Source organism: Zootoca vivipara, chromosome 6 (genome assembly GCF_965207765.1).
Source record: "Zootoca vivipara chromosome 6, rZooViv2.hap1.1, whole genome shotgun sequence".
Lineage (NCBI taxonomy): Eukaryota > Metazoa > Chordata > Lepidosauria > Squamata > Lacertidae > Zootoca > Zootoca vivipara.
The window spans coordinates 8099122-8123201 of NC_142589.1; the positions used below are offsets into that span (position 1 = coordinate 8099122).

General features: G+C 52.1%; 1 protein-coding gene across 1 annotated transcript; it reads left to right on the forward strand.

Moving 5' to 3' along the window:
* On the forward strand, positions 1–23168 carry LOC118086986 (anoctamin-7). Its single transcript, XM_088670983.1, has 23 exons — positions 1–111; positions 970–1079; positions 1207–1456; positions 2983–3090; positions 3210–3346; positions 4219–4276; positions 4446–4556; positions 6105–6270; positions 7011–7101; positions 8251–8347; positions 10013–10156; positions 11719–11856; positions 11978–12076; positions 13105–13207; positions 13490–13601; positions 13915–13969; positions 14596–14693; positions 14890–15026; positions 15369–15574; positions 16240–16382; positions 16488–16578; positions 18448–18582; positions 21058–23168. Exons 1-23 carry the CDS (start codon positions 1–3, stop codon positions 21082–21084), a joined length of 2727 nt encoding a protein of 908 aa, XP_088527109.1. The 3' UTR covers positions 21085–23168.
* Positions 23169–24080: the final 912 nt, after the last annotated feature.

A 24080-nucleotide genomic window follows, 5' to 3' on the forward strand; every position in this document is an offset into this window, starting at 1 on the left:
ATGATTCGCAAGAAGGTTTCCCAGGACACCAGCCTGCTCATTGGCCTGGGAAAAAGCCCGTCGGGTCTCTACGAGGATTCCAGTATTCTCCCCAACGGAGGCGCCACCTTCGTAAGTACACAGGGAACGCAGGGCAAGCAATCCCAGGAGGGGGTTCTTTTCAGAACCAAGGGGTGCTGGGCTCGACGCCTTTCATGCCTCTTGCCCTGGGGGGGGGCTTTTCCTTGGGTCCCTGAGGGTGTTTGGAGCCTAGTCGCAATTGCCGAGTGGCAAGGGGGGAGGCACTCTGTGTGTGCTCAGGGGCTACACTCCCCCGCCAGCTTTAGAACCAAGTCCTGGGAGTGTCTCAAGAAATAAAGGAAAGAAGGAAAGGGGTTCAAATCTGCAGGTGTAAGACACACACACACACCGTGCCGCTAACAACATCACTTTGTGAGGTCCCTCCTTCAAATCCAGCCCTGGGAGGAGGGAGGAGGCACAATTCCTGGCACAATTCTGCTGTCGGACACAAACAACCCACAAAGAAAAGCAGCAGAACTTTTGTCCCCTTTTTAAAAATGCAATTGTGGGGTTCAGCTGCCCACTGCTACTATACACAAATAGGGCGGGGGTGGAGCCAGCGGGAAAAGCCTTTCCATCCCCCCTAGGTCTTTTTTGCTGCGAACTGTGAGCCCCCACAAAGCTACATTGCATGAAGGCTGAGCTGCTGACTGAGGACTGGCGGGTGGGAGGACCAGGCCAGGCCGGTTAATCCCAGATTAAAAAAACCAAAACAATAAGAGCAGGTCCTATTGACGGGAAGGAGGGGGGCTCTTGATGGTCCCCTATCTAAGGCTGGCTGGTCCACTTTGTAAGGCTGCAGCCGCAGGCACCAACCAAGCTCTACAGGGGCTTCCGCCTTCCATCTCAGACGCAGCATAGTCCCCCAACTGTGCCCCCCTCCCCGCCCCATCCTGATTTTGTTTTCAGGATGTGGATGACGACGATGACCCCATCTACATTTATGGCGATGAAACTTATGGCTACACCAGCGGCGCCAGCGGGAATTACTTCCGAGATGGGAAGACGAAGATAGGCAAGTACAACCCCTTCCTCCTGAGTTCTGCCCAGGTTGCAGCTTTGCAACTGCAGAGCAAAGGGGGCTTCGGCTTCCGCAAACTCCAAGCAGCAGGCAGCGCAAAAATGTTGCTCCGGCCGCATGTGCAGGGCCTTGCGGGGGGAGGCCACTTCGGTGGTGATGGCTCCCTTACCATCTCCTTCTCTGCCTGCAGATTTTGTGCTGGTCTGGGAGGAGAAGCTGCGTCCCTCGAAGAAGAGGCGCAACAAGCAGCCCCACCCGGAAGGCGAGAGGGCAGCGGGCCAGGGTGCCGGGTGCGATGCGGCCCGTGGGCGTCACGAGAGGTGGAGGCAGAAGTTCCTCAAGAACCTGCGCAGTGCTGGACTCCTGATGGAGAAGGTGAGGGGTCTTTGCTGGCAGGGGTCTCCTGGAGGGCTTTGGGCAAAGTTGTACCAAGGCTCCCTTGTGCCCTTGGCAAGGAGCTACGCTGAAGCCGATATAGACCATGAAGCAGAAATTCAAAAAGTTTGCTTTCTGCCTGCCAGCCAGCCAGCTTGCCTTCTTCCCCTCTCTGCTTGCTGCTTTCCGGTCTGCCTCCTCCCTTTTTCTTCCTCCCGCAACTCTCACCCACTCTCTCCATCTTTCTTCCCTCCAAGCCCTGCTGGGTGCTCCACTAATTTCATTTCACTTTTCCATATTACAATACTCAATGTGGTTCACAGCAAAAAAATATACAGGTGAAACTCGGAAAATTAGAATATCATCGAAAAGTGCATTTATTTCAGTAATGCAACTTAACCAAACTGCGGGAGGCAGTGGAAGACAGGAGTGCCTGGCGTGCTCTGGTCCATGGGGTCACGAAGAGTCGGACACGACTAAATGACTAAACAACAACAAATGCAACTTAATTTTTTTTTCTTTTAATTTTTACAAATGCTGTCTTTTGGAAATTCCACAGTAATAAAACAAATAATAATACAAAATACAATAATACAAAAGTAAACAAAAATAAGCATCGCTATTACATTTCATTAATTCCATTCCATTTATAATTGACCCGCCTAACGACAAATAATTACAATTACAACAAATAAAGGCTTGACATATCTTGCTTTGCATGCCATGCATCTATCTCTTATATTGGTTTCACCTTTTAAGTTGCTTTACTGAAATAAATGCACTTTTCGACTATATTCTAATTTTCACCTGTACAACAAAGAACCCACATCTTATAAAAATCTGATCAAATACAAAAAGTCATGATAAAATATAACTTTAAAATGGGATGGCTTATGTTGGACTTCTAGCCAATAAAATACAGTCAAATCTCGGTTGTCGAACATAATCCGTTCCAGAAGTCCGTTCGGCTTCCAAAACGTTCAACAACCGTGGCGCGGCTTCCGATTGGTTGCAAGAGCTTCCTGCACTCAAGCGGGAGCTGCGTCGGCCGTTCAGCTTCCAAAAAATGTTCAAAAGCAGAGCCGTTCGTGAGCCGAGGTGTGACTGTAGTATCCAATAATCTTTGGGAATATAATAGTACACAACTAACTCTCAAAACATTGGCAAATAATGAAACAGAAATTCACTCTTAGCATATACAGTAAATAATTACTAAACTGTGATCTGTAAAAACAAAAAGATAGGGGCAAGTCATAATGCATAAAATACTACAATACGTACAAAACCATGTAAAAGGATCAAATGGAGAAACGAAGACGCATGATGATTTATTTTTAAGAAATCCCAAACTCTTCCACTCATGCTTCTTATAGTGCCACCAGCCAACTGGGGAGGGGGCCCTGGCTTCAGGTTCGTGTTTTCTTGGGGGCCACAAGTCTTTGTGCTGCTCTCCATGTGGAAGAGAGCTTGGCCGAGGCTTCCAGGAAGTCCCCCACCCTCTTCTCAGCAACCTGTCTCCTTCTCAGGAGGAGACTCTGAGCGATCGCAAGGGCATTCACTACATGAAGCTGAGTGCGCCCTGGGAGGTGCTAGTGTACTACGCCGAGGAGCTGTGCATGCGGGCCCCTCTCCAGGTGAGTGCCGGGGCATGGAGGTGCGGTGGTGGGGCCCCCATTTGGCTTCCTCGCGGGCTGCCTCCTTGCCAGCGGTCTACCTCCTAGCCCCTCCGTCTCCTCTCATGCCCCCATCGCAGGCCCACCCCAACCCGGACCGCAACAGCTCTGACGACCTGCTCCGGAAGCTGCACCTGCCGAACATCATGGCCCAGCAGGTGCCCAAGAAGCCCGTCGACTACTATACCTGTGCCTTTCGAAAGTCCAAGTTGGACAAGTGAGTGAGGGCAAGTGTGGGGAACCACCAAAGGGGGGAGGGAACCTCCAAGGGGTGAACCCCAGGTGGCCCTCAGGCCTTTCTGTGTGGCCCCCAGGACGCTTCTCAGACCACACCCACCCTCTCGGTCTCCAAAGGAAGCCTTTCAGCAGTCGCGCCATGTTTGGACCTGGCTGGGAAGTGTCTGAAGATGCTTGCAAGGTCTTTTGTCCAACTAGAGAAGGGCTGCTGCGGGGGGGGGGGGGGAGAGAGCCCTGTGGCTTTTGTGTTCCTGGAAGATACCAAGAGAAGAGTCACTTCCATTGCCCCACCCAATTTTTTGCTTCTAGCCCTGCCCACCATTGCCACGTGGCCCTCAAGGACCACCTCTTTCCATATGAACCCACCCAGACCCTGCAGTCATCTTCCGAGGCCCTTATTCGCCTGTAGTGTAGCAGCATGAGAACGGGGCCTTTTCTGCATTGGCTCCCCATTTTGTGGAACGCTCTCCCCAGGGAGGCTCGCCTGGCGCCTTCATTATACACCTTTAGGTGCCAGGCGAAATCGTTCCTCTTTAACCAGGCCTTTGGCTGACTGGCATCCATGCCCTTTTAAAATGTGTTTGGGGGGGGCATTTATTGGGTTGTTCTTGTTTTCGTTGTGCATTTTGTGTTTTTATATTGTGATTTTACGTTGTAACTGCCCTGAGACTTGTGGTTATAGGGCAGTATATAATAATAATAATAATAATAATAATAATAATAATAATAATAATAATAACAACAACAACAACAACAACAACAACACAAAAGGTGCCCAGGTGCTTCCACCCCAGCCTATACCCAGCTCTCCTTCTCTCCTTCTCTCCCTCTCTTCCCCCTCCACTGTTTCAGGTTCCTGGGCAGCGAGCAGCACGATTCGTACTTCACCAACACGCAGAGGCATCGCATTGTGAGCCCATGGGGTGGGGAATGGGGCATGCCTTGTGGGTTCGGGGCAGCCTGGCAACAGGGACGAGGAGGAAGAGGAGAGGGAGGAGGCGGCAATTTTGACCATCTCTCTTGTCGATGCCCTTTCCTTTTCCTCCCACCTGGCTGATGACCACCCCTCTCTCTCCCAGGTGTATGAGATCTTGGCCCGGACCATCTACGGGAAGAGGAAGCACGCAGAGATGGGCATTGACCGGCTGCTGAACGAAGGGGTCTACTCCGCAGCCTTCCCACTGCACGAGGTGAGAGGCTGGTTCCAGCTTAGGGATCCCCTAACGCACGAGAGGGGGCCGAGACCCCCTGCTCCTTGACTCCAGGTCTGTCTGGGTGCTGTTTGCAGTTCCTCAGTGCTGGGTCGGGGGTGGTTTGGCAGAGGAACAGCTGCTCTGCATGCAGAAGGTCTCAAATTCACTCCCTGGTGTCTCCAGCGAGAGACCCCATCTCTGAGACCCTGGAGAGCTGCTGCGGCTGTCGGTCAGTGTGGGCAACACTACACTGTATGGACACACACTGACCTGCTCTTGGTGTAAGGCAGCTTTCTATGTTCCCAGGGAGGAGAGCACTTTGCATGTGCCCCAAGACACCTTTTCCCTCCGCTTATGGTCATCACTGTTTCACTTGTGCTGTTTTACCTGTGCAGAGCTCGTCCAAGGTGGAAGTGCCGTTAGAATAGAATTTAAAACTCAAAACAAAGAAGCAGCCAGCCTGCGATGTGGCTCCCCAGCCAACATAGCCCTCCCAGGCCCAGGGCTAGGGTACCTGGCCACCGCATGGGCTTACTTGCCTCTCACACAAATAATAAACCCCGATGTGGAAAAAATTGTATGTAGATTATATCAGATTTTAAAAAATCGGTGAGAACGGTGTTAGCCAAAAATTGGAAAGGAGATAAAGTTCCATCAATTCAAGATTGGCATCTGAAATTAGTAGAATATATGAATCTAGCCAGAATGGCAGCAATAATTAGGAAAATATCCAAACAGAAATTAAAAACGGAATGGAGCTACGCAATAGATTATTTCCATAAAGAGGGATTAAGTTCAAAATGGGTGATATGCCTAGAATAGGACCAACAAGTCATCTGATATATAATCAAATTAAGTAAGATAGAATTCAATAAAAATATAAATGTAATACTTTTTGAGGAATATATAAATATTACGAAGGACTACATTGAGGAAGAAACATAATGATTTAGGAATGGTGAAAGGGAACCAATTTCAATATCTGTTTCTTTTTTATTGTACACCTTTTTTATTGTATTTCTATATTGTATCCTTTGTTTTTTTCTTCTTTTTCTTTTCTCTTTTGTATCCTGTATGTTTTGTAATTTATGGTTTGCTTTTTTTCTTTCTCTTTGTTTTTTGTTTTTGGCTATTCTATGTAAAACTATTGCTATTCTATATACAGTATTACTATTTGTATGGTTTTCTAAAAGAAGAAATAAAGATTTTTTTTAAAAAAAATCAGGTTATATCTAACAAAAAAGGCAAGCAGTGAGTGCAAAGAACAGCGCATAATATTTCGCAGGATGTTACAGGTTGTTATGTTGTATTCATTTTTTCTTGGCAACTGTTTTTTCATCTTTAATTTTTCCCCAACTAAAATTAAAATCCTGCTATTTTTCGTGAGAATGTACACCTTGGCCTCTACACCTCTTCTCCCTTGGGAGTCTGGGATCCTCCCCAGGGATGGCTGTGCTACCTTCTGACATCATTTCCTGTGGGTGATGATTTGACTTCCTGTGGGTGACTTCACCTCTTCCCTTCCGGCTCCTCCTCCTCCCGCAGGGCCCCTTCGAGCTGCCCGAGTACGAGGTCCCGGGCGAAGAGCTGAACCCCCGGCAGATCCTGTACCGCTTCTGGGCCCAGTGGCGCTGCTGGTACAAATACCAGCCTTTGGACCACATCCGGGAATACTTTGGGGAGAAGGTGGCCATTTATTTCGCCTGGCTGGGTGAGGCACCCTCTTTTGTCTCCTCCTTGGCTGTGGCAAGACGCTGTTCAGAACTCCGGAAGCACGGAAGGTGCAGAGGACGACGGGGGCCAAAAATCACTCTGCGGTTGCTCAGAGGCCATGTGCACACCAAGCCTTTGAAGCACATCCCCAAAGAATCCTGGGAATTGTAGTTTGTTCAGGCTGCTGGGAAATAAACTACAGTTCCCAGGAACCTTGGGGGGTGGGGTAGCTGTATGCTTTGAAGCCTTTGAGGTGTGAGCTGCCAGGGGTCTCCCTCTTTTTTACATTCCCATATACCAGGCATCTCCAAACTTCGGCCCTCCAGATGTTTTGGACTACAATTCCCATCTTCCCCGACCACTGGTCCTGTTAGCTAGGGATCATGGGAGTTGTAGGCCAAAACAGCTGGAGGGCCGCAGTTTGGGGATGCCTGCCATATACCTTATTTCTCTTCTGTTATTGTCTGTGCTCCCGTTTGAGCCTTGCACTCTCCACGTGCTCAGAGATAACTTTTGAAGCGGCTTTGGGTCTCATGAGGTGCCGAGTTCAGCCCCTGTTCTGCATCTGGGTCCTGAGCAGGGAGACTGGGGTTTGGGGTGGGGAAATCTGGGCATGAGGAAGGCGGAGCCCAGCCCATAAGCTCCGGCCTGGAAGAGGCTCAGGGTGGGGGGGGGGGTAGCAGGGCGATGTTGGGTGCCCTCTGCTCACAGGCTTGGCCTCATCTGTCTCCGCTGCAGGCTTCTACACAGCTTGGCTCCTCCCGGCCGCCGCTGTCGGCACTTTGGTCTTCCTTGCCGGCATCTTCACCATGGGGACAAACACGCCAGCGTGAGTGGGGCAGGTGCTTGTGGGAGAGCCTGCATGTCTCTCCCCCCCCCCACACACATCTCTTTCAAAACCCTCATCCTGCATCTTGGGCCCCATGGGGTGGGAAGCTGCTGCTCCATCTCTTTTATGGCTGTGCGACAGGCAGAAGTTCAGCTGGTAAAGCATTTCCTAGCCTGCATTTGAGACTTCTGAAGGTCGCGGAATAAGGAGGAAGAGAGGAGTCGCCTCTTCGGAGCAAGCACCTAGTTGGTCACTGAAGAAAACACGATGCAGAGCTCTCTCTCTCTATTTTTCTTCAAAATAATTATATTAAAAGGAATAAACGCAGGTCCCTTTATTCATCACGCTCCGTAATGCAGACCACAATGGGCTGCCTTGGCCTGATCCTGCCGTTTCAGCTGCAAATTGCCTGGTGCTGGAGTTATACCGCATGTGGAGAGGACTTTGTGCCCCACTTGTGGGTTTCTGGCTGCCCCCCTGTTGGAAGCAGGATACTGGGTTGGGTTAGATCAGGGGTCAGCAAACTTTTTCAGCAGGGGGCCGGTCCACTGTCCCTCAGACCTTGTGGGGGGCCGGACTATATTTTGAAAAAAAATATGAATGAATTCCTATGCCCCACAAATAACCCAGAGATGCATTTTAAATTAAAAAAAAACTCATGAAAAACATGAGTTTTTCTACTCATGAAAAACATTTTTCTACTCATGAAAAACATGTTGATTCCCGGACCGTCTGAGGGCCGGATTTAGAAGGCGATTGGGCTGCATCCGGCCCCCAGGCCTTAGTTTGGGGGCCCCTGGGTTAGATCAGGGAGTGGATTCTTCCTCGTCTGCCTTTTCTCATTCCTGCCCTCTGAGCCAGGATCCTGGTCCTCTACAGCCTCGGATAGGTGATTGTGCCAACTCTGGACAAAGGAAAGGGCATCTTCATATGCCTAGAGGTGCTCTCTTTTGATTGCTTCATGCACAAAGAGCTCTGGTTATTTATTTACCGCTTCCTGAGTCAGATTTAAGCTCTGGGCAGAGAGCTGAAGGGGACCCAACTGGCCTTGAGCATCATTGAACACACCTTGTGTGAGCCCCTCGCCCCGCCCCCCTCCAACGCTGAGTGACACCCTCCCACTGACCCTCACCCTCTGCTCTTCCCCAGGCAAGAGATCTGCAGCAGTGGGGGCCAGTTCCCCATGTGCCCACTGTGTGACACCTGCGGCAACTGGAACCTCTCCGAGATCTGCCCCATGGCAAAGGTGAGGGGGCTTCCTGGCTGCTGGGCCCCTTCTGGGGATTGTTCTTGGAGGGGGGAAGAATGGGAGGGAGGGCATGTGGTGACGTCACAGAGGGCAAAGGAGCTCTCTCTGTGGGGCGTGGGAATGCAACAAATTGCCTGCCTCTCTTTTTTAAAAAATTCAAAAAATAATAATTGGTTTTTCAAATTACATTTTTTACAATCACATTTCCAACATACAACTTAATACAAGATTCCAAAGCGTCTCCTGGACTCCCCTCCTCCCCTTTGTGGGTCCTCTTATTAGTCCTTTCCTCCTGCATCTTTTATGATAATCCAAATCTTTCACATCTCTGTTATGTTCAAAATTCACCATTAAACTACAAGTGTTATTCCAATTCCACTAACGATTTTAGCTGTTAGTAATTTAGTTAGTTAGTTAGTTAGTTAAAATAATTAATTTTACAATTAATTATGATTTCTCCTTATTCTTTACTACAATTTTGGTCTTCCTGATTTCTGATTCTTCCAGTCATTTTTGCCATTTCAGCATAATCCATCCACTTAATCTGCCATTCTTCTCTGGTCGGGACTTTATCTTTTTTCCATCTCTGGGCCAATAACATCTGAGCAGCCATGGTCGCATACATAAATATTCTTTTCTGCTCCATTGGGATTTCGGCACCTAAAATTCCTAAAAGAAAGGCTTCGGGTTTTGTTTTTTTGTTTTGTTTTTTTGTTATTTTTAACATTTTAGCAGGTTCTCTCCCTGTCTCATCGGATCAGGCAAGCCAGCCTTTGGTAACCTCAGTTCCCCCATCTGCAAAATGGGAACCGTAGTGATCTATAAGGGATTTTTGTTTTGCTTTGCTTTTAAAAACGTTCGTTCGTCATTCATCTATTCAGTACCGGCAGCCTTGCACCCAGCATGGCTCAGGAATGCTAAGAACTCTCCAAATGAGTTTATTTATTTATTAAATTTTTATTCCATTTTCTTTTTCAATTATTACATACATCACATATCCATAACATTCATGTTACATTCCCTCTCCCCTCCCCTCCCTGGGCTTCCCCCAACTTCCACTTCTGGTTTATTTTCCCCCTATTTCACACTCCTGTTGCTAAAAAACACACACTACAGTGGTACCTCTACTTACGAATTTAATGCGTTCCGAATGCACATTCATAAGTTGAAAAAAATTGTAAGTCGAATCCCATAGGAATGCATTGGGAAAAAAAATCCGTAAGTAGAAGCAACCCTATCTAAAAATTCGTAAGTAGAAAAAATCCTATCTAAACTGCATCCAAGATGGCGGACGGAGCTCCATTCGTAAGTAGAAACATTCGTAAGTAGAGTTATTCGTAACTAGAGGTACCACTGTATATTATTTCTTCATCCTCTACATATTTTTGTTAAATCGGTGCAGTTTTTAGAGGCGCAGCCCACAACCTTGATTCGAAATGGCACATGGCTGTATCCAAATATCGGCCCAAACCTGCTCCTTCCTCTCAAGCCAATTTGGTTAGGATCTCTTTAAGAGGTGTCCAAATACAGGGAGCACAAAACATTTTCTCCAAAACGGGCATGGACACGGCATAGCTTCCATTGGGTGGATTTGATTCCATTGGAATGTCTGTATGGCAGCTGCTCCTGGACGTCTCCCCCCCTCTCCTGTTCTGACCACAGGTGGGCTACCTCTTTGACCACCCAGGGACTGTCTTCTTCAGCATCTTCATGTCCTTCTGGGCCGTGACCTTCCTGGAGTACTGGAAGCGGAAAAACGCTACGTTGGCCCACCACTGGGACTGCATGGACTTCCAGGAGGACGAGGCAAGTGGGAGGCAGATTGGGGCTTGCCAGGCCTGCCTTCGACCCTCCTTCGAACTGGGTGGGTGGGTGGGTGGGCACGATCTCAGGGAGCGTTCCCAGCGGCAGCAAAAGACGGAAGCAGTTATGCTGCTCCAGACACTGGATGGTGCCAGCGCTAATGCCAGTCAGGCTAGCATGGTACACCCACTGATGGTTGGGCAGGAGTTTGTGCCCTTGCCTCCTGCCGCAGCTCCCATTGCTGGATGCCAGCAAGAGGCATTTTGCACGACGTTTCTGACGAAATGCCATTTCCTAACGTCTGAAAAGTGTTTCTCTCTCTCTTGCCCTTCGGTGTCCAGACAGCGTCCCCAGGTCGTGCTCAGAGAAGCAGGATTTAGGAATGAATATGTTAATAACGTTGGCAGCATTAAGATAAATTCAACAGTGTAAATAAGTTTTGATGGATGTAAAAATGGGATACTGAATGGTTTAGTTTATGCAAAATACGCAGGGATCTACGGCATGCAAACTGAACCATGGAAAGAGAGGAAGGGAAGTCACTGATATTTTAACGTTGTTTAAATGAATATTCTGAAATGTAAAATAGAAAAAAACTTAATAAAAATAAGAAAATAAGAAAAGGCACAAAGATATTAACGTGCCAAGGTAGGGCACAGCAATGGAACACCATGAACGCGTCACAAAACGGTCGTTTTGATGACCTCGTAGTCCCTTTCCAGCTCTGATTCTGTGAACCACAGAATCCTAAACATCTCCGCTCAGTGTTAAAGGCCATTTGCGTCCAAAGGGGTGTCTCCTTTGTTTAGGGATTTTGAGAGCTCTGTGTTCCCCAACCCCTCTTTGTCCCCAGAAGCCATTTCATAGAATCGTAGCGTTGGAAAGGATCCCCAAGGTTCATCTAGCCCAACCCCATACAATGCAGGCAGGGCTGGTGCTAGGGTTTTTGCGCCCTAGGCAGATCACCTTCTGGCACCCCCCAGGGGGTGAGAGGGAAAGAGAGAGAGAGAGAAAGGGGAGAGGGAGGAGGGGAGAGAGGGAAATAGTGAGAGGGAGGGAGGGGAGAGCGAGAGAGAAGGAAGGAAGGGAGGCAGGGAGGGGTAAGAGAGAGAGAAAAGGGGAGGGAGGAAGCCTGCTCTTGCGAGAGGAGGCAGCGAGCGGCAAGGGAGGGCTCCATCTGGGCCGCTTTCCCTTCCCCCACCCCACAGTGAGCCGGGGAGAAGGGAGACGTGGCCGCCCGCCCCTGCAAGAGGTGGCGACAGGATCAGCGCCCCAAAAGCGCTCCTTTCGGGGCACTCATCCCGCCGCTGCCTCTCGCAAGAGCAGGCTTCCTTCCCACCCCCCTGGCAGGCTGGCCAGCGCCCCCTCCATTTTGGCACCCTAGGCAACTGCCTAGTTCGCCTAAATGGACGCGCCGGCCCTGAATGCAGGAATAGCACCTAAAGAATCCCTGGCAGATGGCTGCCCAAGCCCTGCTTTAAAATCCTCCAAGGAAGGGAGAGCCCATCACCTTCCAGGCTTCATCTCTCCATCTCTCAACCTCTCTCTGTCTCTCCTTCCCCCAGGAGCGTCCTCGGCCAGAGTTTGCCGCCATGGCCCCCCGCATGGAGCAGAATCCCGTCACGGGGGTGAAGGAGCCGTACTTCCCTGAACGCGACCGTCTCTCCCGCATCCTGACGGGATCCATGGCCATCATTGTCATGGTGAGGGGGGCCCCGCCCCCCCAGCATGTGCCAGACAGAGGCCCAGGCCCTGGGGGGGTGGGCTGGGCTGAGAGGCTTCCGGTCTCAGCGCTGACCCTGAGCTCTTTGCTTCTCCTGTCAGCTCTGCGTGGTGATGATCTTCCTCGTGTCGGTGATCATGTACCGAGGAATTGTGAGCACCATGATGTACCACACAGGGAACACGATCTTGATGACCCAGGTGAGAGCAGAGGGGCCGTGAGGCCTGGTCCACCCCACCCCCCGCTTAGGAACATGGAAGCCCGAATGTTAAGCGATGGATTTTGTAGGGAAAAGGTTGTGTGCAAAGTGTACAGTGTGTTCTCCCCTGCACTGCCAAATTCTGGGAACTGTAGCTGACCCCCCATAGAGCTACAATTCCCAATATCATTAAAAATCGTTAGTAGGATTGGAATATCCCTTGTAGTTGAAGGGTGAATTCTGGATGTAATGGAGATGTAAAAGATTTGGATCATCATAAAAGATGCAGGAGGAAATAGGACCCACAAAGGGGAGGAGGGAAGTCCAGGAGATTCCTTGGAATCTTGTTTTTATGATTTATGTTTGATTTATCTCTGTAAGATTTTAATTTGAAAAGCCAAATAAATATTTATTTTAAAAAAGAAACCACAATTCCCAGCATCATTAAAACTACAGTTCCCAGAATGTGGGTGTGTATGCTCCTTTCTAAATGTGCTAAAAATGCACCATGTGTATGGAGGCAAAGTCTATCTCTCTCTCTCCCTCTTTCTGTTTTGCATTCTCTGGATATGCATATAAAAACTCCAGGCAGAATTCTCCTGCAGTTAGGGTTGGATTTTAGATTGTAAGCTTTTGCTGGTCTTTGACCGTATTAAAGTTTACTTACTTACTTACTAGATTGTAAGCCTCTCGGTGGCAGAGACCTGCCCCTCTCGTCCTCTGCCAGGCACACTGGGCATTCAGAAATGAGAGTAAAGGCTCCTCCACACGTCCTTTCTCCCGCTGCTCTTTTGCACTCAATTGGAGCAAACAGCAATTTGGGTTTCCTCCAGATTGACCTTTGCTCCAATTTAGCACTAAAGAGAGGGGTTTCCTTGTGTGTTGAGCCCAGGGGGTCTCTGTGGTCCCACACCCAGAATTTCTAGGCTGTTGGGTTCCCCTTCCTCTCTGTGCGTTTTGAGGAGGGAGAGAATTCGCTGGTCTTTGGAGAGGACTAGAGTGCCGAGACGTTCGGTCTTTTCCCTGCAGGCGGGGAACATTGCTAACACCAGCAGCTGCATGGTGAACCTGGCGCTCATCCTCCTCATGAGTCAGGTCTACACCTCTCTGGCTGAGAAGCTCACCAGGTGGGGTGAGTCTGAGACGCCAACCCCCCACCTTACCCCAATTTCCCAGCAAGCCCAGACTCTGTCCCTATTCTGTCCCTGCATTGTGCCAACTGGCTGAGCTCAGTTCATGAGGCTCCCTTTGTGCATGATGGCTGCAAAATGCCCCTTGGGGATTTCTGGAGCATCGAGCAGCCATGGGGCTGGCTGCCCCAACTCTCCCCTTCTCCTGATGCTGCTGCTCCTCCCTCTCTGGCCAACATGCCTCCCCACCCCCAACCCCATGTTGGGGGTCTCCCCTTCTGCAGAGATGCACCGGACTCAGACGCAGCACGAAGACGCCTTCACCTTCAAGGTCTTCATTTTCCAGTTTGTCAACTTCTACTCCTCCCCATTCTACGTGGCCTTCTTCAAGGGCAGGTGAGGCTGCTCTCTGGACCCCTTTCACAGGGGCAGGGAAACGACCCCAGTCGGCAGGAAGGGAGGGACTTCCCAGCCACGGAGCACGAGCCCTGCTTCACCGGGGCTGCGGCTACAATGAGGCGGGCTCCACCACTTGGGCTGGGCACCCCCAACTCCCCACTTCCTCTATGGCTATGTCTTCTCCCCATGGGGCTCTCAGCCTCCCCTGGGCTCTCCCAGTGCAGAGCTGAGAGCTGCCATTTTGAGCGTTCCCCCATTGCGGGGATGAGGCTTCCAAACCCCAGGCAGACCCTTCTCTTTGTCCCAGCAGGTTTGTGGGCTACCCTGGCCAATATGGAAAACTCCTGGGCATGAGGAACGAAGACGTAAGTACCAGGGCAGGGGGCAAGTCTTCTCTCTTGCCTCAGTCTGGGCACTGCCCACCTGGCGGGCTCTGCATCCAGATGCTGGAGCCAGGCAGGTCCTTCTCCAAAGAGTTTGCTACTGGGGGGTGTGTGTGTGTGCACGCACGTACGCGCACGTGTTTGGGTTTCTCCTGCTGTCACCCCAGATCAAACCTTGTTTTTTTCAAAGCACCCAAGGTCCTTCCACGCCAGTTTTGCTAAAGGCAGAATTGGGATTTATTCTTATAGAATCATAGAGTTGGAAGAGACCACAAGGGCCATCCAGTCCAACCCCCTGCCAAGCAGGAAACACCATCAAAGCATTCTTGACATGTGGCTGTCAAGCCTCTGCTTAAAGACCTCCAAAGAAGGAGACTCCACCACACTCCTTGGCAGCAAATTCCACTGCCGAACAGCTCTTACTGTCAGGAAGTTCTTCCTAATGTTTAGGTGGAATCTTCTTTCTTGAAGTTTGAATCCATTGCTCCGTGTCCGCTTCTCTTTCCAAGGCATGCCAGGGAAAAATGGTCCCTCTGGGAGCTGTTTCCTTGGGGCACAGGGTTTCCCTAGAGCTCTGCTGACGTCCTCTCCTCCCCTTCTGCCTGCAGTGTGGTCCTGGCGGGTGCCTGATTGAGCTGGCCCAGCAGCTCTTCATCATCATGGTGGGGAAGCAAATCGTCAGCAACATCCAGGAGTTTCTGATTCCGTGAGTTGCTAGCTGCAGGGAGGAGAAGGAAGACCTGGCAGGTCCAGGGGGGCTGCTCACTAACACTCTCTGCAATTCTGGCCATGGGAACAGAGCATCCCAAAAAAACCTAATGTTTGTGTGGAGAGGGTCCATTGCAAAGGGGGCCCCTCTCCCCTGTTCCAATGCCTCTCTTGCTCGATTTCTTCCCCTGCAGGAAGCTGAAATCCTGGCGCCAGAAGAGGAAGCTGGCCCGGGTGCGAGGGGCTCAGATCTGCCAGGAGCCCAAGCGCTGGGAGGAGGATTACGAGCTGATTGAGTGCGAAGGCCTCTTCGAGGAGTACCTGGAGATGGGTAAGTGGAAGGGAGGGCCAAGCCAGTTCGGGTTATTACCCCGCGCAAGCCAGTCCATTTTCCGATCGCTTTCCCTTTTGCAAAACGCCCCGTCTTTTGTGGGGTTGCGGGTTCGTTGCACGAGAACTCCCAGGCCATTATAATGGCCCAGTTGCTGGGATACGACTGGATCCCAGGCAAAAACAGGGCTGGGAAGCAGAGATCACTCCGTTCTCCTTCTGCCACCCCAGCTCCAGCTCGCAGCTGTATGTCAGGGACCGGCAATGCCAGCCTCTATTCTGCCCCCTTCCTTTGGGGAGGCTTGTCGATCTAACCCTGATGAGCTTCCCTGCTCTCCCTCAGTGCTCCAGTTTGGCTTCATCACCATTTTCGTGGCTGCCTTCCCACTGGCCCCGCTTTTTGCCCTGCTCAACAACTGGGTCGAGATCCGCCTGGATGCCCAGAAGTTCGCCTGCGAGTATCGGCGCCCCGTGGCCGAGCGTGCTCAAGACATCAGCGTCTGGTTCTTCATCCTGGATGTCCTGGCCCAGATTTCCGTCATCGTCAACGTGAGCCCGGAAGGAACTCAATACCCCCACCCCCACCCCCACCCATGAACACACAAAGCTCAGAGCTTGGGGCAGGGGGCTTCTCCACCCAGCAGCCCCACCCCAAAGCAGCTGCTCCCCCCCCCAAGCCAAGTGGCTGCTGGTGGTAGGGGCTGCAGAAGCCCAAGAGGGAAAGCATTTCATCATAGAACAGCAGAGTTGGAAGGGATCCCCAAGGGTCATCCAGTCCAACCCCCTGCAATGCAGGAATCTCAACTGAAGCACCCCTGACAGATGGCCACCCAACCCTCTCTTTAAAAGCCTCCAAGGAAGGAGAGTCCACCACCTCCCGAGGGAGCCCGTCCCGCTGTAGAATGGCCCTTAATTTTCTTCTGGTTGACTGTGGTGGGGGGAGTGGCGCCGAGCGGATTTCTGCATGTTACCCAAGTCCTGACCAGGCAGGGAAGGAGTGATGATTTGCATGGCAGGACGTTGAGTCTGTGCCTGGTTTTCTATGAAAACTCTCTTACGTTCTGTGGGACCTGGGCAGTCAGGCTGCAAGAGCAAGGGCTGGGGATCTGTGAGTTGGTCCCAGCATTTGCAGGGTCCTAGCTGCACTTCGAGGTGTGACAGGGCCCCCAGATCACCCATCCCCCCCCCATATGAGTCTCCTTGTCTCCCCACAGGCCTTCCTCATTGCCTTCACCTCGGACTTCCTCCCTCGCCTCCTGTACCAATACGAGTACGACAGCCACCTCCACGGCTACGTGAACTTCACCCTGGCCTACGCCCCACCGAGTTTCATGGACGGCAACCACACCATGTGCCGGTGAGAGCAGAGGATCCCCCCCCCCCACAGCCCCAGGGAATGCATCCTGGCACACACATGCACGCCAGTCCTGTTGACCCACAGAAATGGCATCTCCCCTCGCAGGTACAAGGCCTTCCGCAACCCCCATGGGAGCCAAACCCTCTTCTACTGGAAGCTGCTGGCCATCCGCCTGGGCTTCATCATCGCCTTCGAGGTGAGCATCGCGGCTCAGGAGGGGGGTGTAGCTTAGTGGTAGGGCAGCCGCCCTGCATGCAGAGGGTCCCAGGTTCAATCCCCGCCGGCAGCATTTCCAGGTCGGGCTGGGGGGAAACCTGCCTGCCTGAAATCCAGGAGAGCAGCTGCTGCCAGTCCGTGTAGGCAGCACAGAGGCAGGTGGACCCAAAGGTTTGACTCAGTATTCAGTTGGGGCTGAGGGGACATAAGCACATGATAGGGCTAGTGGAAGGGCAGCTGGCACTGATAAGTGAAAAAAATGAAGTTGTTGTCCTGCCTGGAGCAAGTGGCTGTATTTATTACTATTTATTAATAACAATTGATTCCCTGCTGTTCCAATGGAGGACAGGGAAAAACAACAGAGAGATCAGTTCTAGTGCTTTGTCATAGAAAGGGGGAAACTTACAATGCAATCATAGAATTGTAGAATTGGAAGGGACCCTAAGGATCATCAAGTCTAACCCCCTGCAATGCAGGAGAATATGCAGCTGTCCCATATGGCAGCGTTTCTCAACCGCTGTTCCGCGGCACACTAGTGTGCCGCGAGACGCTGGCTGGTGTGCCGCGACGTGCGGCGACGAGAAGGGCGATTTGCATTGTCACGTGCCTGGCGGCCGCCAATACACAACACTGACCCGCCGGAAAGCAATATTTGGCAAGTGTTTCTTACAGTCATAATTATAATATAGAGCGGCACAGAGTTAAAAAAAATAATAATGGTGGTGTGCCTCGTGATTTTTTTCACGGAACAAGTGTGCCGTGGCCCAAAAAAGGTTGAGAAACACTGCCATATGGGGATCAAACCTGCAACCTTGGCATTATCAGCACCGTGCTTTAACCAACTGAGCTATCCCAGCAATGCTGGAGAACTTGCTGCCTTTGCAGACTCAGGGCAAACACGGAAATGCAACAGCAAACGTATGTCATGACCGTCTGCGATAGGATAATATGTTAAGAATTACTGATGCGGAAGACATTGTACATTAGCCGGCCAGTTAAACCCCCCTGTCTATGAAGACCTAGGCAGCAGGCTTCCAAGTTTCACCCATAACTCCCCTCCCTAGGCCATAAACATAGCATCAAACCAAAAATTGTATCTCAGTTTTGGCAGCTAATAACAATGAATCTCAGTGTTAATTTGACTACCAAGATGACATTTACAGGCCTTCTGGGACATTTGCGTCCTCTGGTTCTACCCACCAACCCCCCACCCCAAGGTACCACGGTGGGGCAAGGGCAACAATTAAAACAGTCATCTCGCTGGCCGCAACGAAGGTACCTTTGATTTCAGAGGGTAGAAGTTTATCTGCATTCAGCCCACCAGGAATCTCATGGAGACAGCACCTGAGTTTTCATGGGGTGCAGATAATTGCACCATCTCTTCCAAGGCAAAATTTCAAAAAGGAAAGGATGTATGCCTTCCCCTTTAATCTTCACTTTGACTGTCCCTTTTAATTGAACACGATCTTCTTAATTAGCCACGTTTCATTAAATTTTACTTTAATTTGTTTCATTCAGTTGAATACTGCCCCCACCAAAAAATGATCTCCTTGTCTGGAAGCAATGTTTTGATTTGTAAAAAGGGACAAAATCTTCTGTTGACTTTGGCTGCCTTTTACTGAGCCTGCAAAAAAAGTGTTAAGCTGAGGACAGGGAGCTTCGCCTTTGCAGTGTTCCACCTTAAATTGCTGACCAGAGTTGCCCCAGTGGCATTCCCTTTCGAACCAAGACTCAGTTTTCCCATCTGTGGCATGGGGAGAATAACACACACCAGCTTGTAGCTGAGCATCACAAAGAGCCATGGAGGCCCCTGGGCCCCTAACCCGTGGATTTTCCTCCTGGCTCCCAGCATGTGGTCTTTTTCTGCCTGCGCCTCATCGACTGGCTGGTCCCAGATGTCCCCGAGTCCCTGGAAGTGAAGATCAAGCGGGAACGCTACCTGGCCAAGCAGGCTCTGGCCGACAACCAGGATGTGCTGCTGACGGTGAGTGGCGACTCCTCCCCCTCGCCAGGTCAGTTTGCGGAAGAAGCACCTGCCTGTCCGTGCCGTCTTCTTGTTGCAACACCAGAAACCCAGGAGCAGGAGCAGAGCGCAGAGGTGGGGTCTGCGGGAGGGGGTTCTTCCACACAAACCCAGCCCTTCCGCCAAGGGGCCCGCTCCACTCCCAAACGTGTTGCCTTGTGGGGAGGCGAGGTCCGCTCTTGGTCTTTGCCATCCCATCCATTAGGGATGGGTGGAGGCTCGGCACACCAGGCTGCCCACAGGGAAGAGCACCTCTGGGCATAGGCAGAGTGTACTGTCTTTGCTCTCAGCACATCCAGGGCAAGGGCCTGGCGCTTCTCCACCGGGAGGTGTGGCCGACAAAACCAGAACTTCTTTCTGGGCATTTGCTACACTCCCACAGTTGTAGAAGAGTTTGAGACTCTTTGGGCCTGAGAGGAGAGAGAGAGAGAGAGAGAGAGAGAGGTGGAGGGGGGCGGAGATTCCCTTTTCCCTGCCCTCCCCTCCTGTGCCTTCCTGACAAATTCTCACTCCTCCTCATTGCATGAGAGGCAACAAGGAATCAGGAGTTCATCCCACCTGGACAAGGCTGAGGAGCACATGGGAGGCCACGTGCAGGAGTCTCGGGCCTTCTGGGGACTGGCATAGCCACGAATCCGCTGTCCACAGAATCCTCTTGCGTTGCTGCAAGAGAAGCCCCTCCATGCCTGGGGGGGGGGCTGCAGTTGGCAGCCGGCAACCCCTGTTTCCCTTTCTGAAACTAAGCCCTGCCCCTGTTACTGGGTAGCTGTGCGCCGTCTGTTTTGTCGTGCTGTGGTGTGTCCAGTGTTGTGTTCCAGGAAGTCCCACAAATTGTTTCTTCTCCGTGGCAGCATGGTCATCCCTTCCCAGTCACGACTGTCTCGCACGGCCCAGTGACCTTGTGCTGGGCGTGGGCATGTTGGCCCGCTTCCACACTGGCCGTGTCACATGGAACACCTGTGCCTCTGTGGCACTTGGTCCACGAGACGCCGTCCTCCTTCTGCAACCCAGCCACATCTCAGGGTCACTCCCCCCCCCCTGCTGCCAAACCATTGCTCTTTTTCTGTTGCGATTCCTTGGTAGGGCAACAAATTTAGGTTGTTCGATTCAAGTGGATCTGGCCCTCTTGTGCGAGCATCCCCCTTCCCTTCGGTGGCTGGTCTTTGCTTGAACAGAGTCTGACACTGCTTGGCCCCAGGACCTATTTGTTGATGCCAAGGCCGAGCCCCGGGCAATGAGCAAAGTGGGAACCAAGGTGGGGAGGGTTTCGGCCAACGGAAATAAGAGCCATAGAACCCACAGAGAGCCAGAATGGCACCCTCCAGGTGGGGCTGGACTCCCAGTTCCTGTCGGTCCCCTCAACCAGCATGGCCAATAGTCAGGGACGCAGCTTGGAGTCGCAGTCCAGCAACATTTGGGACGTGCCCTGGGCCTCTGTGATTTGGGGCGGATCTGCATTCATGGTTTTTAACGTTAAGGAAGGGTTAAGGAATTGCTTTGATAATGTATATGGATACGTGCTCTGGTCCATGGGGTCACGAACATAGCTGCCAAGTACCCCATTTTCCACGGGAAACCCCCGTTTTTACTTACCTTTTCCCGGTGGTCCCCCATATCACTTCGTCTCCCGTTTTTCTCCATTATTTTCTCCTGCCGGCGGCCATTTTTTCTGATTTGCCCTTCTATGGGCACAAAAAGTGGCCGCCGCCAGCTTCAAAAGTCATATCTACGCATGACCGGAAGTGCGTAGACGCGACTTCCGGTGTCGGCGGCGGCCATTTTTTGTGCCCATAGATCGGCAGGGCGACATCAGAAGTTGCGTCGACGCACTTCTGGTCATGCGTAGAAGCTACTTTTGAAGCCGCCGGCGGCCATTTTTGGTGCCCATAGAAGGGCAAAGCGACACCGGAAGTTACATCGACGCAACTTCCGGTGTCACACGCCTGCCGGTCCCGGATTCTGCAGTCCGGGACTTGGAAGGTAAGGTCACGAAGAGTCGGACACGACTAAACGACTTAAGCAACAACAACATGGACAAATGACATCCTGCTTTTAACACTCATAATGCATTATTAAAATGTGACACCAGAGCAACCACCAGGAGGGAGACAGTGTTTTGACCGGGGGGGAGAACCAAGGTAAAAAAAATTGCTTTAATTCACAAGTATGTCCTGTGATGTTTTAGAACGACAGATCTATTATCGTTCTAATAATGTTAAACAGGTCAGTGTAGATCCAGCCTTGGAACAGCTTCTGACAGGAACCTGAAAGCACGCCATCCCGATTGGTCAGAAAAAGAAAAAGAAATGTTCCCCTTTGTCCCCCACCCGCTGCTCCTGGTTCCCACAAACCTCTGAACCTGCTGCCCTGGTTTTCTATATTTGCTGTTACTGTTGTTATTATTACCTCTTCCTCCTTTTCCTCCTCCCAATACAGCAAGCAGCCTTTTACCCAGCAGCGTGAACTAGCGCCCCCCGCAGGTGCAGCCACTTCTGACCACACACACCGGCTCTGTTGAAGAGGAGGCTCGGTGAAAGCAACGGAGGAAGGAGGCTCGGAAGGATTCCCAGAGGGCTCTGTCACTGGCACAAACACAGCCTTGAGTCTCGTGGCCCCTTCAAGGACCCGGAAGGTGGGCAAGAGAGGCTGGGCTTGTGGGGTGCGGAGGGTTGCATGCCCTTTGCACCCCCCGTCACTGCTACAATGAGGGCCACTTTGCTTCCGTGGCTGTCCTGAGGCCCTCCTGCCTAGCCTCTCTTCGCCTTCCCCTCTCAACCTTTTTTCCTGCTCCTCAGAGATGGACCGCAGGGGGGACTGTGGAAATGGCATCGCCAACCATTTCCCCAGCCCAAGTTCCTTTCCAACCCAATCCTTCTTCTGACAGTTTGGAGGACAGGCTGGCTTGCATGGCCCTCTCCTGCCCAGGGCCATTGCCTCCCAGAAGCTTTTGCTTCTCTTGAGGACAACAACGGGGGTTTCGGCAGCAGCGTCTTCTGGGCCAAGGAGAGAGGAGGCCGGGGTTGCACTTTTGCAGGCAAGGTCCTCTGCAGAGGGTTTCTACCACAGATCCCTGATATAAGGGATCGCGTCCGCAATATCGATCCAGTGTGTTGTGGAACAGCCATTACCGCCGCCACAGGCTGCTTCGAGAACCCACGCTTTCTGTGTTAAGATGTGTGGGAACGGCGTCCCCGCTGCAAAACCAAGCAAATGTGCTGTTTTGCTTACCTGCCTGCACTTCCCTTCTCAGGGTTGTGTGGAAGGGAAGCCCTTAGCTTGCAGGAACTGTGTTCTCCTGGGAGCATGCATGCAGAAATCCTCGAGGTGCAGCAGAGGTGGCGGAACTTCGGAGTGTGCAATAGCTGAATATTGTTCATGTTTTGATCCTGCTGCATCTGCCCAAGGGGAAGCGAGGACGTGGAAGGAGGTTGGAAGCAGGGCCCCCCTCCTCAAACAGGAACACTGGGCGCCTTCCACACAAGCCCCGGAGCATCATCGGCCGACTCACTTTGTACAGTGCACCCACACAACGTGGTTGTTGAATTGTTGCATTCCTGTGTTTTCTGTGCCCACCAACACCTGGCCTTTCTGGACTGGCAAAGTGCAAGCGAGGCTTGGAGGAGGGGCTCCTTTGCCTTGAGTTAGAAGCTTCCTGCTGTTTGCAGTTTCTTGCTCTGGTTTCTGTCCAGGGCTGTGGGGAACTACCATCTTAATCCCACGCCCTCCTGATTGTGGAAAAGCAACGCCTCGAGAGTGCTGAAGGACCCTCAAGCGGAGGACCCCCTGTGGGCATCATGGCTAAGCAGGGAATCTGAAGCCAATTCTACGCCTAGCATTCTGTGCTCACTGCTCCTGTGGTTGGGCTGGCCCAGAAGGACTCTGAAAGTCAGGCTGACCATTGAGTGCCACCCAGGCCTTCCTGAGCAGCTGCAGCAACAGGCAAGGGACATTTCCATCAGAGGAGCAGAGGGAACGAGAGAAGGGCGGGCCTGGCAGCAGATGGCACAGGAGGGCCAAAAAGGAAACTCAGGAGCTGGCGGTGGCATCGCAAGCCTCAACTCTTCAGAAGAGGAAGGGAGCCACAGCCAGCCTGCCCTGGCTTTGGACATAGTTGGCTCGCTGGCTAGCGGTTTTTATGTGATCTCAAAGCCACCCCTCCCTCTTCTTCCTCCCCTCCCTCTCCCGCAGAAAAGCAGGAGGGGAGGGGAGATGAACCCTCCATTGTTGTTCTTGCCTTGCAGATGAGCTGGGCTTAGGTTCCTGGAACAGCCGCCCCCTGCCACAAAACCCCCTTTCAGCTCTAAGTCAGGAGCCTGTGAGATAAGGGGCTGCAAATTGAAGGAGGGGAGGGGTGTGCCCTTGTTGCTGCTGATCTGGGGGGGTGGGGCATGCCGCATGCTGTCCTGTGCACGATTATTGCTGCTCAGTGTGACACCCCCCCTTCCTGCATGGTCTCTCTCTCTCCCACCCTCCAGCTGCCCTCCCGTGGCAGCCAGAATTGCCCCACGTTCTGTATATCACACAGGAGAATGAATAAAATGTGGAGTAACCTCGTGCGTTCTTGGTGGGGCAGGGAAAGCAGGGGCAGAGCTTCTCCCCAGGCATTTTTGTACCTGAGGGGGTCAAGCTTCCCTTCCAAGGGGGGTCTTACCCAGGAGCAGGGCCGTCTTAAGCCCACCCAGCGCCCTAGCGCTAGGTCCCTCCAGCGCCCCCCTCCAGCGCCTCTCCAAGGGCCCGGGAGTGCCAAGCGAACCGCGGCAGCAGCGGGAGGCCACCTCCGAGGACTCCGCGCTGCGCCTCCTTCTCGTTTCCCAGCATTGGGATCCGCTCAGTCAAGCTTCGCCACCAGCGCGCGCACCGCGGGACCAGCAAGAGCTGCTTGGGCGCTGTGCGCGCGCTGGTGGCGAAGCTCAACTGAGCGGAACCCAGCGCTGGGGAAACGAGAAGGAGGCGCAGCACGGAGTCCTCGGAGAAGGAGCGCAGTCCTGGCCAGATCGCTGGAACCCTGCGCTCACTTGGCGCCCTTCCAGCGCCCGGCACCGTGGTTCTCCGCGTCACTAGCCTGTATGGCTAGGACGGGCCTGCCCAGGAGGGACTCAGAAAAGAGGGGAGGGGTCCACTCTGTTCTCTCGTTCACCACCACCACCACCCTCTGTGAGCCCCCAGGAGAGGGAAGGTTTGAAGACAAGTCAACAAGCAGCCTTGATCTTGACTGGGCCTAGTCAAATGGCTCGGAGGATGCAGGAAAGTGTTCTGTGCCCCTCCAGATGTTGCCGGACTCCAGCTTGGCTTGTAGGTCAGGGATGACGACGGAGTTGAGATTCAAGGACTTCCCCCATCGCTGTGTCAAGGTGAGCCAAGTCTGGTTTGAAAAAGATGAAGCAATTGACAAACAACTGAGCATGTGCAGAGTTGCTTCGGCACGGCTGCTTTGTCAAAGTCGAGGAAGGTCCATCTAG